The sequence below is a fragment of the Microtus pennsylvanicus genome, chromosome 4, assembly GCF_037038515.1.
Source record: "Microtus pennsylvanicus isolate mMicPen1 chromosome 4, mMicPen1.hap1, whole genome shotgun sequence".
Lineage (NCBI taxonomy): Eukaryota > Metazoa > Chordata > Mammalia > Rodentia > Cricetidae > Microtus > Microtus pennsylvanicus.
This window is the reverse complement of record NC_134582.1, coordinates 31,284,731-31,303,221: the sequence shown is the minus strand read 5'-3', so window position 1 is coordinate 31,303,221 and position 18,491 is coordinate 31,284,731. Positions and strand designations below refer to the sequence as shown.

The 18,491-nt window shown below is 46.9% G+C and overlaps 1 protein-coding gene and 1 long non-coding RNA gene across 6 annotated transcripts in view; one reads left to right on the top strand and one right to left on the bottom strand.

Moving 5' to 3' along the window:
• Nucleotides 1-1,214, bottom strand: part of LOC142847714 (uncharacterized) — a 40,337-nt gene extending 39,123 nt beyond the window's left edge. For all 4 annotated transcript variants that reach the window (XR_012910288.1, XR_012910286.1, XR_012910285.1 and 1 more), the window contains exons 1-2: nucleotides 1,085-1,214; nucleotides 830-938 (exon numbers count right to left, since the gene is read on the bottom strand). This is a non-coding gene — a long non-coding RNA (uncharacterized LOC142847714). The remainder of the gene's footprint in view (nucleotides 1-829; nucleotides 939-1,084) is intronic.
• Nucleotides 1,090-18,491, top strand: part of Snx24 (sorting nexin 24) — a 150,937-nt gene continuing 133,535 nt past the window's right edge. The window contains exon 1 of one of the 2 annotated variants that reach the window (XM_075968662.1): nucleotides 1,090-1,703. In XM_075968662.1, coding sequence (XP_075824777.1) covers nucleotides 1,185-1,703 — 519 coding nt within the window. In that variant the 5' untranslated portion in view covers nucleotides 1,090-1,184. The remainder of the gene's footprint in view (nucleotides 1,704-18,491) is intronic. The other variant, XM_075968664.1, reaches the window with a different exon arrangement.

Here is an 18,491-nt window from a genome sequence, read left to right as displayed (position 1 = left end):
GTGTTGGAGGTCAGAGTGCAATTGGTGGCACTTGGTTCACTCTTGCCAACATGTAGGTTCCAGGCATTGAATCTAGGAGTTCATCAGGCAAGCACCTAGACCCACTGAGCCAGCTCATTGGCTCTAATACAATTTAAAACAAACCAAAACAAACAAACAAAAAACCACGGTCTCACTGTGTAGCCCTGGCTGTCCTGGACCTTACAGATATCTGCTTGCTTCTGCCTCCCTAGTTCTGGAATTAAAGGTCAGGTCCATCACAACCCACGATAACACATTTTCTTTTAAGGCAATTGTACTTTTGAATAGAAATTAAAATTTACCCAGAAAAAGGGTGAGAAATCACACAATACAATGTGACACTTGCCAGGGGCTAAAACAATCTACAAGGGACCACAGGACTGTTGGATTCAGGAAGTGCAGGTGGCTACAGGTAAGAGGTCACATCCTGGGGCTGTAGGTGCTGAGTCGAGGAGAACGCCTCTTCAGATGTGGCTGTGGAGGACCTCTAAGTCCACAGCAGGCAAGAACCCAGACCGTCGCTGCGGGGCGGTGGTGGCACATGGGTGGCAGAGGCAGGCAGAGCTCTGTGAGTTCCAGGACAGCCAGAGGTGTTACACAGAGAAACCCCGTCTCAAAACAAAACAAAACAAAAACCAAAAAAAAAAAAAAACCACACAAAACAAAAACAAAAAAACAAAACAAAGAAGAGGAGGAAGAAACAAGAGCACTTTCTCTATGATTTAGGGTTCATCTCCCTCTGTAGAATTTATGTTGAAATGCCCCCTGTCCTCAAGGGCAAAGTGAGTGGAAGCAACTGTTTACTTACTGTAAACTCAAGAAGCCACTGGCTGGTCAGTGTTGCGCTTGACATCAGATGAGATGTGGGTTACATCACAGCTGTGTGTCCCACAGTTTCTTCCAAATGCTATTCTGCACTAACATAAGAAAGAAACTCAGTTTCCTTGAGTAACTTCATAATCCACTTTCCTGAACTATCCAGGAGGCAGCTAAGTGCGGCTGAGGGACAGGCACTGTCTGGCCACCACACTTTTAAGCAATCACTTCTATCTTGTCCACTTACAGTTCCTTAGAAGCAGTGAATGTCTTGAAACTAGAGCGGGCATTAGTCACTTTGAGACTATGCGGTCGCACCCCCAGGCTCGGAAGGCTGGGTTAGCTGAATGGGGTGCAGCCGCAGCAGTCCCAGTGAAAGTTGGCACGGTTTGCCTAGGTCAGCACCAAAGCCGAAGTCAGCCCTAGCAGGGCAGAACCTCGATCGCCATCATTTTCCGTCCTCCACTGGCTCCCACTCTCGGGTGGCGCCCTGCAGATCCGGAGCCCGCAGGGCAGGAGAGACCCGGGTGGCGGCGCCCCGCGTGGCCGCGCACACCCGCCGGTGCAGACTCCGGCCCGCAAGCCCCGCCTCCTGGGCCCAGCTGATCCGCGCCGCCCTGCAGGCCCCACACTTCGGCCCCGCCGAGCCTCACGCTGCCCGCGCCCGCTGCCCCCGCGCCGCGGATCCCGGTCCCGGCCGTGCACCTTGGGCTGCGCGCACGCGCGCGCGCGCCGGGAGGGCAGCGGGAGGCGGGGCGGCCTGCACGGTGCTGCGGAGCCGAGAGTGGCGCGGCCTCGCCGCGGCCATGGAGGTCTACATCCCGTCCTTTCGCCACGAGGACAGCGATCTGGAGCGCGGCTACACGGTAGGCCGTCCCCGCAGATTCCCCCACCCCCGATATACCCCCACTCCACCCCGCCAGAGCGGTCGTCATGGAGACGGGAGCCCCTCCCCAGCGCGCGCCCCCCGGGCTCCATCCCCCCCCCCCCCTTTGCGGTCCGCGGCCTCAGGAGCTTTGGGAGCGGGCCCAGCTGCCCTCTGCTTGCTGTGTTGCAGGTTCTTCATGGCTTGCAAGTTCTGTAAGGTTTGTTCAGATGGAAAATGTGTTACCAAAAGTGGGGGGGAAAGAAGAAAAGAAAAAGAAAAAGAAATCGGTCTTTGTGGTTGTTCATTAGCTAAGGTAATACATAGATTGATTTTTAAATTTTTTTAAAAATGGATTTTAGCGTTTGCTTCTTTCTAGCTCTGCAGTGGCATGAAAGGGCAAAATAAGGTGCTTTTACCTGAGCACATGCCCTGTACCTAGTGAGTGTAGAGTTGCCCAGAAATTTGAGACAGGTGGCTTGCTCTGAGTAGAGGCAACCGCAGAGACCAGCCCTGGACTCTTAGAGTGACAAGTTAAATGAGTGAGGTATTACTTGATTTCCTCGGAAATCTAAGCTCCGTCATCTAGATAGCCACTGCAAGCAGTAGAAATGCTTCCGATTGGTTAGAACTTGCAAGAGGTTATTTCTTTTTTCTTTCTTTCTTTCTTTTTTTTTTGCAGTTGTTGGAGAACAGAATAGAAAGATCATTCCAGACTGACAAACTTAGTTTCTTCTCTTGTAGACTAGCAGCTGTAAGCTGTATTTCCTTTCTGTCATTTCATTGGCCAGAGTTTTTTGTGAAATATCAAACAATAGTTGTGATGCGCTCTGCTGCTTGTCCAGGTGAGATGCTGAGTAAGACCTTTGCTGGCTCAGTGGGCCTTTAACAGATGGAAGGTGTGTCTCCATGTTTCTAGTTTGAGCATTAAGAACAGGGGTGCTACACAATGTTCCCTTGAGGGTATGTAGGGATGTTTAGGTTTGGAAGAAACTGCGGGGAGCAGCCTGGATGGATTGCCGTCTGTTGCTGTCTTATTCACTGCTGATTCTCTTACTATAGCACTTACTAACCATATCATCCTGGCACAGCCTTGTAACTCTGCTTCCTTCCTCTAAATATTCTTGGTGTCTTGTGACAGTCTGTCTAAGCCCCGAGTTTTTAAAGTGAAAACTAAACTGCCCTCTGAAAAGATGCCAAAGAGTTCCCCAAAAATGGCTAACATGCTCTCCATGGTCAGGAACTAGGGAGAGGAAGCTGCTGCGCTCTTGCAGTAAACCTCTTCTTCTTTAAATCTCCCAGGCACTTAACATGTGCTTAATTGGGTATTCTGAATATTCATTCTTAAAAGAAGATTGTAGGTCAGTGGCAGAGAGCAGTTGTCTGCCATCTACAAGGCTATGGGTTCCATCCTGGCACTGCAAACACCAAATATCAACAAAGAAACCTCGGAACTGGTGCTCATTCCAGGGGGCAGAAACATTGTCTGTGTTTTATTCTTCCAGAAATCTCACCTCTCCTGTTAGCATCTTCAACACCTTGCTTCTCAGAGGCATTCTTTTGGTGTTTACAGGTAAAAGACAAACGTTAAGGCCCCTGGGCTTCAGGCAGCTCCAGTTAAAATTAATTACCAGCAGAAATAAACCTTTTTATTTCTTTTTCTTTGGTTTCTCTGTGGCTTTGTTGCCTGTCCCAGAACTAGCTCTTGCAGACCAGGCTGGCCTCAAACTCACAGAGATCCACCTGCCTCTGCCTCCCGAGTGCTGGGATTAAAGGCGTGCGCCACCACAGCCCAGCGCATTTTTGAATAGATGGCAATTCAGCTTCGTTATCCAACATTGAAATTGTTTGCCTTCTTTACATACTGTTTAAGATTTCATTACATATATTTATGTGTGTGTGTGTGTGTGGTATGTGTGTGTGGTATATAAGCATGTGTGTGTGTTCACGTGCAAGCGCACATTCTTGCTTCAGCGCGTATGTGTGCATGCGCCACCATTTACATGTGGAATGAGTGAAAATGAATGAAGTGTCTGCCCTGGCAATGCTGAAGCATGCATGGGCAGCCCATATGTGGCGGTTCTGTTGAACTTGTCCATATTGGGTTTCATGGTCTAAGTTGATGAGGACAGCGGACCAGGTCTCTTTCTTTACATGTGGAAGTCAGCGGATAATTTTTGGAGTCGATTCTCTCCTTTCAGAAAGTGGGTTTCTGGAACTGAACTCATGCCTTCAGACTTAGCTGAACATGCCTTTATCTTCTGAACTATTCCTGCCAGCCCCGTTTGTTTGCTAGAGATAGCGTCTCCACGTGTCCTAGGCTGGTCTCAAAGTCAAAGCAGTCCTCCTATCTCAGATTCTTTGGTGCTGGGTTTCCAGGTGTGTGCTACCATATCTGGCCTGATTTTTTTTCATTAGACAACCTGATTTTCCTCCCCAAAGTATATTACGTAGTGATTATGATTGTGTTTTTATATTAAAAGAACATGGCATACAGTTTTAAGTACTTCCGTAATAGAGAGTTTTATTAGAAAGGATGCGTGTTCTGGAGATAGAGATATGTCCAATCAAGCTACAGCTCTCATCCCAAAGGGAGCAGAGAGTGTATTCATTCTGTGCCAAATACGAATGACCACACATTGGGACACATGGATTCACATTGCCCCAAATGGCATGCTCCATTCTGGAAGTGCTTATAGGAGCTTTTATAGCCACAGGACAAACCATAGTCATAAATCAAGGCGTTTTCCAAACACATTTGCTCAAGCGGTTACTATTGTGCCCATGTCTCAAGACCCCCAAACTTTTACTTTTAGTGGGACATTTACTAGGACTGAGTTCATCTCCTGGTTGGGCTTTGTCTAAAATGGAGTTCTTTTTCAAAATGGAGTTTGTTTAGTCCCTTTAGTCTCTTCTCTTCTTTGTTCCGAGAGCCTCATTATGGGTCTCGATCTCGTCTTAAATTATCTAATTCCATCAGAGCCCCTGGCTGATAGCTGGTGACCATTATCTGAATTGCCCAAGCCTCTCTTTCATGAATTATACCAGCCTGTTTAGGATGCAGAGTTAGGAGTAAGATAATATGAAGAGGGGGCTCAGTAGGGTGGAGATTAAAGTAGTCAGCTAAGGGGAACTGTTAAACCAAGATTCAAACCCTCCCTGATTGGCCTCTTGTTCTCTCTCACCTTGGCCATATTGTCTTTTACCACCCCGCTATGATCTATACAGAATGAACATTTTTCTCCTAATGCAGCTCAGAGTGCCCCTTGCTGAAGAAAAGTTAGGTCTAAGCATCTTCTATTTTGTAACATGACTTCTGCTGAAGACGTTAGAGATTTCTGTAAGTGAGAGACGGAGTTTTTTAATCACTCTGTATCTGTGTCTGTAACAGCGTGTTGGCTGGAATAATGCTAATTTTGAGTAATCAGGGAGGCCGTCTCCATTCCCAGTTTGCCTAGGCTAGCTCCCAGCAATATACTTAGGGTAAGAGTGGACGTAGGTTTTCTCCTAACTTGCCCCATGACTGGGGTTCCTAGTCTATTTAGTGGTTCCTTGTTTGAGTGACAAATCAGCCTGGGGACCAGTTGCACCAAAATACAGAATCCTTTGCTGTCATTAAGGATCTTGTATGGGCACATCAGAGGAACATGCCCACCAAGTATCTTTAGGAGGAATTAGACTTCCTAGGGAGGTGGGAGGGGCTGAGGTTTGATTGCATAGTGCTCGTGTGTCATTTGGCATGGCACCTATACAGAACCCTTGACCCGTTACTTCTTCAAGGGTCAGGTTGGCCTTAGATTGCCAACAGCATTGGTCATGCTCAGTCTCCAAGGGGTAATTTCCCATAATAGCAATGCCCTCACAATAAGGGGGTGCAGTGTCATAACAAAGCCAACAAGAAGGTGTTAAGTTTGGCTCAGTAGAATTTGAAACCATGAATGATCTTTGCACCAACTCAAGAAGCAGGTCCGTCTCAACTGGACCCCTGCTTGGGGTGATGGTGCTGTCAACTGCCGTTAACATCAATGATGACAGTAATAACAATATCAAATGAGGAGTGGAAGGGGAGAGACAGAAAGAAAAAGAACACATTACAGTGAAAGATACCGAGGTTGAGGCCTGGGGAGTTACTGTCATGGTGTTGCCAGCCAAGAACGTGACTGTTGTCGTTGGGGCATGGAGATGGTGGGCTTAGGTTTAAGGGGCTGAGGTATGGGGACAGGCTTGGGCTTGGGCCTGGGTTTAACTTGATTGGGCCCTATCACTATTACAGTGGTAGGATAGCCAGCAAGCAATCTTACAGTGACTGTAGCTCCTGGGTCGGGTGCCTGTCCAAACCATTGAAGCTTATCCTAATGTCTGATTTCCCAAGTACATCCTTTGATCCATGTATCTTCTCTTCTCTGCCCTACCCCACCTTGGTGGAGGTTATATTTACAGGGTTACACCAGTGCTCCCGACAGCCTCCCACTTGCATTCGCTTAAGGCTGGGGAGAAAACTGTGTGCTATCTATTTTATGCTGGGGGGAATGAGGCGTTTCAGGGAGATGTAATCCTTCTTAAGAGGGGGTTCCTCCATAAGTGCCTAGTGAACACATAAGACCAACTGGCACAATACTAGTCATCCCATCCCCCACATCACAGCTGGTCTTTCCAGACTCTGCCGGCTGGATGTTGTGGGCATATATAACAATGTGGTTCCCTGCGCTGCAGTAGTGAGAAGCAGAGGGCAAATGAGGGCCAATGTCTGGGTCATGGGGGATAGAAGTGGCAGAGATTCACAGTTATATTGGGGAACACAGTTAAAATGGGGCCGGCTTTAGACACTTGGACTATGATGTTCTTATCCTGAATGTATCCCCGAGTAGTTCTTATGAGTTGCCGAGTCAAATTTAGGGGGGTATGTGGATTTCCCGAGGAACGTCTCATAGGCACAGTACATACAGATAGCAAAATCATTAAGATTGCCACCTCTTGGAACACCGAGTTCACAGCTTGAGTGGGTTGCTTGGGTCCTTGGCAACCTCCCATCCATCTCAACGGTGCTCTTTGAGTGCGAAGGGATCAGCAGGTTTGGCGTGGGTATAGTGGATCCAGGAGCTATGCTGTCAACCTTGATGGCAGTCATGTAGTCATGCCAACTGCCATCGAGATTGATGATGGCGTGGTCAGTGGTCAGCAGAATGACGAAGGGTCCTTTCACTGGGTTCTAGCAGATGTCTCTTAGCATAGACCCAGCCCCCTGACTGAAACCTATGGTGTTCAAGAGGGACACCAGACTCATTAAGGGCCCTAAGCTTTGGCCATACATGATTTTCTGTATAGAGTCAAGAAGTTCTCGATCATCCAACTTTGCCAGGAGTTCTGTCTGCAAGCTGGGGACAACAGGGATGGGGTACCAAACATAATCTCAAAAGGTGTCAGCCCCATTTGGTAAGGAGAGTTTCTAACCCTAAACAAGGCACAGGGGAGGAGAGTCACCCAATCCGCACCAGTCTCCAGGCCTAATTTAGAAAGGGTTTCTTTTAGAGTTCTATTCCTGCGTTTTACCTGTCCTGAACTCTGGAGTCTATATGCACAATGTAATTTTCAATCATTCCCCAGGACGGTGGCTAAACTCTGACTCACTTGGGACACAAAAGCTGGTCCATTGTTTGTCCCTAGCACAGTAGGAAACCCGTACCCACGCAGGATGTCTTCTAGAAACTTCTTCACCACCACTAGTGCCAGTGCTGTCTCATGTTGGTGGGGAATGCTTCTGATCAGCCCGAGTGATGGAGGTGGGTCTTGTATATTATCTGTTGCTTTCATTGGTTAACTAGTAAAGAAAACTGCTTGGCCTGATAGGACAGAAAATTAGGTAGGCGGAGTAGACAGAACAGATTGCTGGGAGAAAGAAGCCAAGCTGATGAGTCGCCATGATTCTCCCACTCCAGACAGACGCAGGTTAAGATCTTCCCTGGTAAGCCAGCTCGTGGTGCTACACAGAATATTAGAAATGGGTTAGATCAATATGTAAGAGTTAGCCAATAAGAGGCTGGAACTAATGGGCCAAGCAGTGTTTAAAAGAATACAGTTTCAGCCGGGCGGTGGTGGCGCACGCCTTTAATCCCAGCACTTGGGAAGCAGAGGCAGGCGGATCTCTGTGAGTTCGAGACCAGCCTGGGTCTACAAGAGCTAGTTCCAGGACAGGCTCCAAAACCACAGAGAAACCCTGTCTCGAAAAACCAAAAAAAAAAAAAAAAAAAAAAGAATACAGTTTCCCTGTAATTATTTTGGGCATAAGCTAGCCCTGTGTGTGGCCGGGTACCAGGAACATAGCCCGCCGCTCCTATCACAACACCCGAGAAGGCGTCTTTTAACACTAACAAATATTTATACTCATATTTGCCAGATTTGACTTCAGTGAAATCCACCTCCCAATACACACCAGGCTTCTTTCCTCTGAGTCGGCTCCCAGGGTGTTTGGGATCGGCAGCAGCATTGGTTAGTTGACAGGCCTTCTATTAGAAACTATGTCCGCGATTTTCTGCTGCCTGTCTCTGATTTTAACTTCAAAGCGCCTCAATAAGTCTTGGGTTCTGCGAATCCTCCTATGAGAGGAGCAGTAGAGCTTTGGGAGCAGCTTCTTTCCCAGGTGGTCATGTGACATGACTTTACAGTCAGCTGAGCGCCACCATCCTTCCGGACATTGTGTCATAGGGAGAGACTTTATCCAGGTCAGGTTCTCCTGGCACTACTTCCCGGGCAGTTTCATCTGCCAGATTGTTACCTCTGGGAATAGGTCCATCCCCCTAGTGCCCAGACAATGTATGATGGCTACTTTCCATAGGGCTTAGAGAAGGGCTAGAATCTCCTCTTTATTTCTGATAGTCCTTCCCCTCTACAGTTTACAATCCCCTCTCTTTATCTGTTGCCCCACGCACCTGTGCGGTAGCAAATGCACAAGGGCTGTCAGTGTAGGTATTGATTTTTCTCCCCTGTCCCAGCTCCAGGACCTTTGTCAAGGCCACCAGTTCAGCCCTCTGCGCAGAGATGCCAGCTGGCATTGGTTCAGCCCAGACCACCTCCTCTGACGTGGTCACTGCAGCCCCTGCACACCTCTGTTCATTTTGCACAAAACTGCTCCCGTAAGCACATCAGGTAACCTCTGTGTCAGGGAGAGGGGTGTCTCTCAGGTCAGGACAGACGCGGTGTACCTGGGCCAGGATTCTGGGATAGTCGCGTAGAGGCACCTCCAGGTCTGAGTCAGGCAGTAAGGTAGGTGGGTTCAGGACTGTGGATACCTGGGATGTTATTCCGGCAGGGTTACCACCTATCAGGGGGCTGCTTGAGGACTCCTTCCAAAGCATGAGGGGTGCCTATGGTGAGGCCTTGTCCCAAAGTCAATTTATCAGCATCTTTTACTAATAAGACCACAGCTGCTGTTATACAGAGGCAAGGAGGCCATCTGGCTGCCACAGGGTCTAATTTTGTGGACAAATAGGCTACTGGCCGTTTCCAGGGACCCAAATTCTGGGTCAAGACACCTTTAGCTATTCCTTTGCGTTCATCCACGAACAAATAAAAGGACTTGGTCTCATCTAGTAGACCCAGTGCTGGGGCTGAACATGCTTTATTGGGGTTTGTCAAAGGCCTGTTTACGGTGATCTATCCATAGCCCTGTCCTTCCTTAGTGGCCTCTTATAGAGGTTTGGCCAACTCGGCAAAGCCTGAGATCCACAAGTGGCCAAAGCCCGTGGTACCTAGGAACTCTGTCACTTGTTTGGCCATGGGGGAACCAGGATCTTAAGTACCATCTCTTTTTGTGTATTGGAGAGCCACCGTTGTCCTTCTTTTAAGATATACCCCAAGTACGTTACCTGTCGCCTGCCGATGTGGACTTCCTTGGCTGAGGCACGGTACTCTAGGCCTCCCAGAACTTGCTGTAACGGCTCGGTCCTAGTCAAACAGGTCTCTTGATCTGCAGCAGCAATTAGTAAGTCATCAAAATCCTACAACAGGCTAACATCTGGGTTTTGGGTCTGGTACTCTCACCCAAATCTTCGTGAAGTGCTTCATCAAAGATGGTGCTAAAATTATTAAATCCTTGTGGCAGTCTAGTCCATGTCAGTTGGCCGCTGGCCCCAATCTCTGGGTCATGCCATTCTAAGGCAAAATACGATTGGCTCTTGGAAGCCCAAGGCAAACTGAAAGAGGCATCCTTTAGCTCCAGGATAGTATACCATTGCCGATCGGGGGCAACCAGCTGAGCAGGGTTTGGTACTGTGGGGTGTTTGTCAACCACCCTTTTATTAACCTCTCTCGGATCCTGGACTGATCTATAGTCATTGGTGTGTGATTTCTTAACAGGCAGCAAAGGTATGTTCCAGGCCGATTGCACAGGCCAGAGGACTCCCAAGTCTAATAATCGCCTGATATGTGGGATGATGCCCTTCTTTCTTAGCCTCTAAGGGCAAGGGATTCTTACAGACTTTGACTGGGTCTTCCCCCGATTTGATCTCTACATAAACGGGGGGGGGGGGGGTGTGTGCGCACAGCAATGTGCTGCCAATCCCATACCTCCTGTTTCGGCCCATTCCAATGGAAACTTTCGGAACCATTTCCAGAGAAATGTATCTGAGCTTTCATTTTTGCCAATAGATCTCGGCCAATAGGGGATAGGGGCCGAATGAATGGGCTACCATCCCATTCCTAAGTCCACCATTCTTCGGGTGGTCCATGAATAGGGTTTTGTCCCTATGGCTCCTTGAACCCAAATCTTTCGGTTGGCCATGGCCCATCAGCCTTTAAAATTACTAAAATTTGAGCTCCTGTATCTACCATGAAATTGCCTATCTACTGTGAAGTTTCACAACAACAGTTTGATCTGATACCTGCAAGGACACCTGAAGGTGGCAGATATAAGCAGATGTTGTTTGGGCACCCTGGTGGGGTCACTTTGACCAGTGCAGACATAGTGGGTGGCTTTTCCTGGAATTGTTTCTAACTCTTACTGGGCCTGAGTTCATCCTGGTTTAGTCTTGTCTGAAACGGAGTTCTTTTTCCAAACGAAGTTTGCTCGGTTCCTTCAGTTAAGCAGTGGGAGAATCTGTGCTGTTGGTCGCCTGATGCTATGCGATGGTGTTCTTAGCTTTAGGGTCAGTGGAAGGCAGTGGTCTGTTGAGAATACATGGCCAGGCTTTTACCTATGTGTTAGAAGGCTGCTGGGTCAAATACAGAAGTATCTGATAAAGCTTCTATTCAGAAAATGTGATAATCCAAGGTAATTTTAGCTCTGAGCAGCAGCTTTTCGACTCTCCACAGCCAGGAAGTTCTAGACAATCCAAGAATTGTCATTTAGATGTGACTTAGAGTACCCGGCTCCCAGCTCACAGACAGAGTGCTCGCTGAGGGTACTGGAGGGCTTAGTCTCAAGCATTTCAAGAAAATAAACAAAATGAAACAAGGTGATTGCTTCTGTTGACAGTCACCTGCCTACTTGCCTCCTGAGGGTTTTGTTTTTGTTTTGCTTTTTGTGGGGTGGGGTGACGCACGTTCTTAGCTATTCTGTAAACACACGTTTGAAGCAGCTGGGCGCCGGTGGTGCATTTGGGAGGCAGAGGCGGGTGGATCTCTGTGAGCTCAAGGCCAGCCTGGTCTAAAGCGCTAGTTCCAGGACAGGCACCAAAGCTACAGAGAAACCCTGTCTCGAAAAACCAAAAAAAAAAACAAAAACAAAAAAAAAAACATTGTGTATGATGTACATTTGCCAGACACTAGGTTGCCAATGTAACCGATTTGGGGAGTCATTTGGGGTTAAACTTAGCAGTTTGAGAATCTCACTTGCGGTGATAGTTTGTGCACACTTTAAATTTTTTACTTAAAAAAAAAAATAGCTTAGTTAGGTTGCTAGACCAAGCTGTTAAGGTGGTTTCCTTTTCCGCTTCAAGTTTGTGAGGCAGCCGACGTCTTGTTCTCTCTGAGAGACAGCTATTATAGCTGCGCAGCCATGATTCATTCAGCAAACATTAACCAAGCGCCCGATGCTCTCTGTTCTGGGAGTAGAGCCGGGAGTGGTGTTCCAGCTGAAAGAAAGAACAGTTTAAAATCGGATCCAGTTTCTAAAATAGAAAGCTGGTAAAAGCGTGTACTCTTGAGTGTAAAACATACCTTTAATTCATAGTGATTATGTATTTAATGAAAAAAAAAAGAAGTCCTATAAATTCTGAGAATCCCCTGGTAAGGAGGTGGAAGCAGAGGCAGTTTCTCTTCCTCTTGGCTGAGAGTTCAGCGGTCCCCGAGGTCACTAGGTTCTTAGAAAACACTGCTGAGCGTGGTGCCCCTGGGCAACCTAAGCACTTGGGCTTGGAGGCGGGAGAACCTAGAGTTCAAGGACAGCCTTGGTTCTCCGGTGAGTTGGAAGTCAACCCTGTCTCAAACAGAAAGTAAGCAGACGTTTGCTTTGGCCATGTCTTAGGTTGAGAGTGGAATTGAAGGCTGGAAGGGTGATGTTCCTGCTCCTGGGGGGCTTCTCTGAGTCTGGGGGCAGGCTTGGAGCTGGCAGGGAAGTGTTGGGTTCCAGGCTGGCTGGTAGAGCCCCGTGTGGGCCACTTCTGCTGTGCCTGGGGTGGGGGAGGGTGCTTAGGAATGCTGACTTTGAAATCTGATTAGGGTTTTGCTAGCTTGTGAATTTTAAGAAGAGGAAGTACAGGACAAAAATCTGAGAGAACTGGCGTTTCAGACTCCAGATACTACTAACTAAATAAACTGGGGACATCAGACTCCAGATACACCAACTAAATAACCTGGGGGAAAAGAGACCTCCCACCCAGTCAGTGTGATCTCCAGAGAAGCAGGCCAGGCTGTTGTAAGGAAAGAGCAGATAAACTCAAGAGTTATTTCCCAGGGTCCTGCTTCTCTCTGCTTTTCTTCTCACCCAGCCGTCATGCCCCCGACTTTGCTGGTGGTGAACTCATTGGAGCTGGAAGCAGCGTCTGTGTACAGGTGCAGGGTCAGACTCAGCACATGAAAACCTAATGAGTTAGGAGCTCAGACCTGATGGAGAGGCTGTGACTGTGACCTGAGGCACGTACAGCCAGGAGGATTAGGTGGGGTCGGTGAGACTGGAATTTCAAGTCAGTAGCAGCGATTGTGCAAAGACATTGCAGGGAATCAGGCTGAGTGAGGGCTGTAAAGAGCCGCGGACTTTGAGTTCCCGGGCGGGAGCTGTTTGGGGAAGGAAGTAACATGATTAGCTTTGCATTTGGAAATTCTCTATCAGTTCCTTTGGGCAGCATTGACTAGAATTCCGGTAGACCGGCTACTTTATAAATAACGGAAATTCATCTCTATAGTTTTTGAAAGTGAAAATTCCAAGAAGGAGGTGCTGGCAGGTTCATTGTCTGGTGATGGCCTGGCCCTGGCTGGTAGTTGGTGCCTGCCTGCCTCTGCCTCCCAAGTACTGGGATTAAAGGCATGCGCCAGGCTCTTGTCCTTAGTTTCTATGTTTACTAATCCCATTTCTGAGGCGTTGCCTGAATGACCTATCTCCCAAAGCCCCTGCTTCATAATATTGTTACCCTAAAATGAGGGTTTTGTTTTGTTTTTTAGTTTTTGAGACAGGGTCTTGTTTGGCCCAGCTGACTTTTAATTAGATTCCATATAGCTAAGGAATCTTGAATTCTAGATCTTCTAACCTCCACTTCCTGAGTGCTGGAGTTACAGGCTTCTGTAGTGATTTGGGGAATCCTTAGAGACACCCTTGACAGGGCGGGAGTGTAGTTCAGGGGCAGAATGTTTGCTGGGTGTACTTGAAACTCCGTGTGTGTCCCTAGCAACAAACAAATAAAACTTGAAGACAAATATATAGTTTGCACACACACACATACACACATTTATGGAGCTGAGGAGATGGGTTGGGCTTTAGATAGCCAGATGGGAAGGTTGAAAACCTAAGGCTTTGAATATGACTCTAGTCCCAATACTATTTGCTTATTTGTAATTACACTTTTAGCGTGTTGTGCTTGCATCTGTGTACGTGTGTGTGTGTGTGTGTGTGTGTGTGTGTGTGTGTGTGTGTCTGGACATGCAGACCATAAACATCAGATTATGTTCTTACACTTTATGCTTCCTGAAGATCCAAATCAAATTGTTGAGATTGAGCTTGGCAGTAAGGCTTTGTCAGTGCTGTTGACAAAGGGGGGTCATCACGGCAGAGTGGTGTTGGTGAGACAGTTCATATTTATAGACACAGCTCATTTTGGGGTAACAGCCTAGAAGCCACTTAAGAGACAATATTCAACATATTATCCCCCAGGTGTCTAAGTATTTCCATCCTTTGACATGATGGGAGATGTCACACATGTGAGTCACGAGCCTTTGCGGGGCCAAATGACCCTTAAACTGGGGTTGCCTGAGATCATCAGAAAACACAGATATTTGCATTAGGATTCCTGACAGCAGCAAAATTATAGTTATGAAATCACAATGAAAATGATTTTATGGTTGGGGATCCCCACAACATGAGGAACTGTATTAGGGGTGGCAGCGTTAGGAGGGTGGAAAACCACCTGTTGTAGAACTTGTAGAACATTTGCTCCAGTGGGAGCTGAGGTCTGGGACTTTCTGCCTTCAGAATTTTAACACTGGGGATGAAACCTTTTGGGGTCGTGGCCTTCAAGGTTTTGCTTTCCTTCTCCGCCCCCCCCCCTTTTTTTTGAGATAGGATTTCTCTGTGTAGCTCTTGCTGTCCCAGAATTTGTTCTGTAGTCCAGGCTAGCCTCAAACTCAAAGAGCCGCTTGCCTCTACTTCAAGTGCTGGGTTTAAAGGTTTACAGGCGCGCACCGCTGCCACCACCACCCGGCGGTTTTCAGGATTTTCAGCTGCAGGGGTCCTGCCCTCACTATCTAAGACTATGATGCGAAGGCTTGTCTTGTCTTGGGTTACTGACTAGTGCTGACTGGTGGCATACCAACAGCTTTTTCTTCACGTCAGGAATTAGTGTGCGTACTGAGCATATAAAGCACTCCAGGAGCCAACCAGAAATGGTGAAGGGAAAGGATTGGGGGCAAGGGAGAGGGGCAACAAAGAGAAAGGTACTTGAGTTCACCCAAAGTGCTGGGGCTTTCTCCTATGAGTATGTGGTTTAATGTAAAGAGAGAAAGGTCTAGACTGTAGAAAGAAAAAAAAATGCAGAGTAGGGATGTAACTGGGTAGACTGTTTGTCTGGTGTGTGCAAGGGCTGAGTTCAGTCTCTGGCTCCAGTACTCTGGAGGGTAGAGGCTAGAGGGTCAGGAGTTCAAGGTCATAATCCTGTACACAAACAGTTTGCGTCCATCCTGGGCTACACAATTTATATCCTGTCTCTAGAGAATTTACCTTTGAATTAACTGTGGTTTCTACCTTATTGTCACTGCCATTTGATACACAATTTGAGAACGAGACTGAGGTTGAGTGAGGGAGCCTGGCCTTTCCATCTTACGTTTTGTCTGAGTAGTTTGTACCTACTGAGAAAAATTGTAGACTTTGTATACCACATCCAAAGGCAGAGAGCATACTTCCTTATAATAAAGGGGTGTTTGCCTCGGAAACCCTGAGCCAATAAATGACCTTTCAGATCTCCTTATTAGTTCCCAGTCAGGCTGCTGATAAGGGAGCCCTGTGTGTGACTGGTGGAGGCCAGGGTTCCCTGAACCCTTAGGGAACAAGAAGGGTAGGTTAGCTAGTTGGAGAGAAAAGTGGGGAATTTCTGGGGCTGGGTGAAGAGCCGGTCTTTCCCTCTCACCCAACCCTTAGGCATGCCGTGGGAGAAGTGCAGGAGGACACACTGAGACCACAATGTCCTCTGAAGTCACGGTCATCCATCCTATGCCCATGAGATGAACGAGGCCTTTGTTAACCATGCAGCACTGGCATAGGGCCTATTCACACCGAGTGTAGCAGAAGCACACATTAAATATTTATTAAACGATGAAGTCAGGTGTGTGTGAGCTCTGATCCCTACTCTTGAAGACAAAAATGCAGTTTAAAAGTTCCTCTTGAACATCAGCACACTCACAGTGATTGCTACATTGTCAAAATAGTGACTTTGGTGTAGCTCAGGGCTAAAACGCTGGTCTTGGGTTTGATCCCTTGAATCGCGAAACAAGCGAGCAAATAATCACCATTTTTGTATGCATGAGGCCCTCAAACACAAACAATAGCTAAACAACTTTCAAAGTTAGTACAAGAGGATTGAGTTTTGTAAATAAATTATTTAGAAATTTGGGGATACAAGTGTTAGAAATATTTTTTTAATCTTACAAGTGCTTTAGCAAGTACTTTTAAGGTATGGCAGCCTGAATGGTGAGGTTTTCTATTACTGATGAAGACAAACACTGAGTGAGTTCTTCAAGGCTGGTTCCTTCTGAGTTCTAGAAACCAGCCCACCCCAGATTCAGTCTACCTAGGCAAGTGCTCAGGAACTCTATGGAATTAGTAATATGAACCACAACAATATGCTCTAATTTTGTATAGTATCTGGCCTAGTTATCATTAACTATAAATTTCTGGTAGCCTAGAGTCCCCTTAAAAAAGAGTCTCAGCTGAGCGGTTGTCTTTGTCAGCTTGGCCAGTGGATGTGCTTGTATGGGATTGTCTGGATACAGGAGTGCTCATGGGTTGTGAGAATGCTGGCTGGGCTGGGGAGATGGCTCAGCAGTAAGAGCATGTATCGCTCCTGCAGAGGCCTGGAGTCCAATTCCCAGCACCACATCAGGTGGCACACAACTGCGTGTAAACACACACACACACACACACACACACACACGAGAGACAGAGACAGACAGACAGACAGACAGAGAATAAAATTTTATTTTTATTTTTTATTATTTGGGGTGTGTGTGTGTGTGTGTGTGTGTGTGTGTGTGTGTGTGTGTGTAAATACCCATGGAGGCTAGAAGAAGGTGTTGGACCCCCTGGAGCTGGAGTTGCATGCTTTTATAAGCTGCCTGATGCTGTGTGATCCTGTACGCTGTGAATATCTGTTGTTCTTACTGGTTGATAAATAAAGCTCTTTTGGCCTATGGTAAGGCAGCATAGAGCCAGGCAGGAAATCCAAGCAGAGATACAGGTGAAGAAGGGTAGAATCTGGGAGACGCCAGCCAGCCGCCAAGAAAGCAAGACATGTAGAAAATGAGGTAATGCCACAACCACGTGGCAATACCTAGATTAATAGAAATGGGTTAATTTAAATATAAGAGCTAGCTAGTAATAAGCCTGAGCCATTGACCAGACATTTATAAGTAATTTTAAGTCTCTGAGTGGTTATTCAGGAACTGTCAGGCAGGAGAGAATCCTCCAGTTACAGCCTAGCTTGGGTGCTAGAAAGCAAACTCTAGTCCTTTGGAAGTGCAGAAAACACTCAACAGCTGTTGATTGTTTAAGCTATCTGTCCAGTCCCCTAAAAATAATAAAGTAAATCTTAGAAATAAAAAGAAAGCTAGGTAAGTGTGGGACAGCGAGCAAGCCAGCTAGCAGTGCCGCTCCATGGCTTTTGCGTCAAGATCCTGTTAAGGTTTTGCTGGTTCCCTCGGTGATGGACTGTGTGATCTTTAAATATAAGATGAAATAAAGCTTTCCTACCCCACGTTGCTTTTGATCAGAGTGTTTTATCGTAACAACAGCAATCAAACTAGAATACTACCTCAGGATTTCCCAGACCAGTTCACTCTGCAGGCTGGCCTGGAACTTGCTATGTAGATGCACACCCGAGTGGTGAGATCACGGATTTGTCTGGCACTAGGGATTGAACCTATGGCTTTATCTGTGCTAGGCAAGCACCCTAGCAGCAGAGCTACATCTTTAGCACCAAACAACGATCTTGAATAATTACCTCTTTGCTCATATCACCTAAACACTACATCTCACTTTATGTTGTTGATGTATGGATCACTTATGAATTTAAACATTCATGTATTTATACACAGTACTGGGAATTAAACCTAGGGCCTCACACAAACTAGACAAGAACTTTTATCTCTGAGATGTAGCCTGAACTGACATTTTACATTTATTTCTTTAAAAAATAGATTTTTTTTTTTAGTGTGTGTGTGTGTGTGGTGTATAAAGAGGGTAAGGGCATCAGGAATCAGATCCCTAGAGCTGGAGTTACAGGCAGTTGTGAGTCACCCATTGTGGATGCTGGGAGCCGAACTCTGGTCTTCTGAAGAGCAGCACACCCTTAGCAGCCTCCCCAACCCCAGCTTTCGTACACTTTGAGCTGAGTTCCATTAAGTTACCAAAGCAGTATTTTCTCTTTCAGTCTCCTAGCTGGCTGGGATGATTGGCCTCCCCGCCAGGCCTGGTTTTTCCCCCCTGGGTTGGTAGTGAATGCATAGAATCGTAGTCCTTGAGTGGGCAGAAGCAGGAATACCAGGAGTTGAAGGCCAACCCAGGCTCCGTAGGAAGTTCTAGGCGAGCTTGGACCATATAAGCAGACTGCCTGAAAAAAATCAAAAAGCACAGCTAAACAAACAAAAAGGACATACATTTTGTTTTTTTCCTTGTGTGACGTGTAATACAATGCTGTCAGTCACAGGGCATCCAGCTTCTGCCTCTGCCCTCACGCTCTTTCCTTCCTCTCCCATCGATTCCCACTTAAAAGAATACACGTGAAGGTTGTTGCCAGCACTCCACTGATAATAGGGCATTCTGTTTTCTTGGAGAGTAGAAGGATTTAACTGCAAATATATGGACTCTGGAAAATGGAATGGAAAAGTAAATGCATTATTTTATGATGAGGTTGTGATTTCTTCTATTCTGGACATA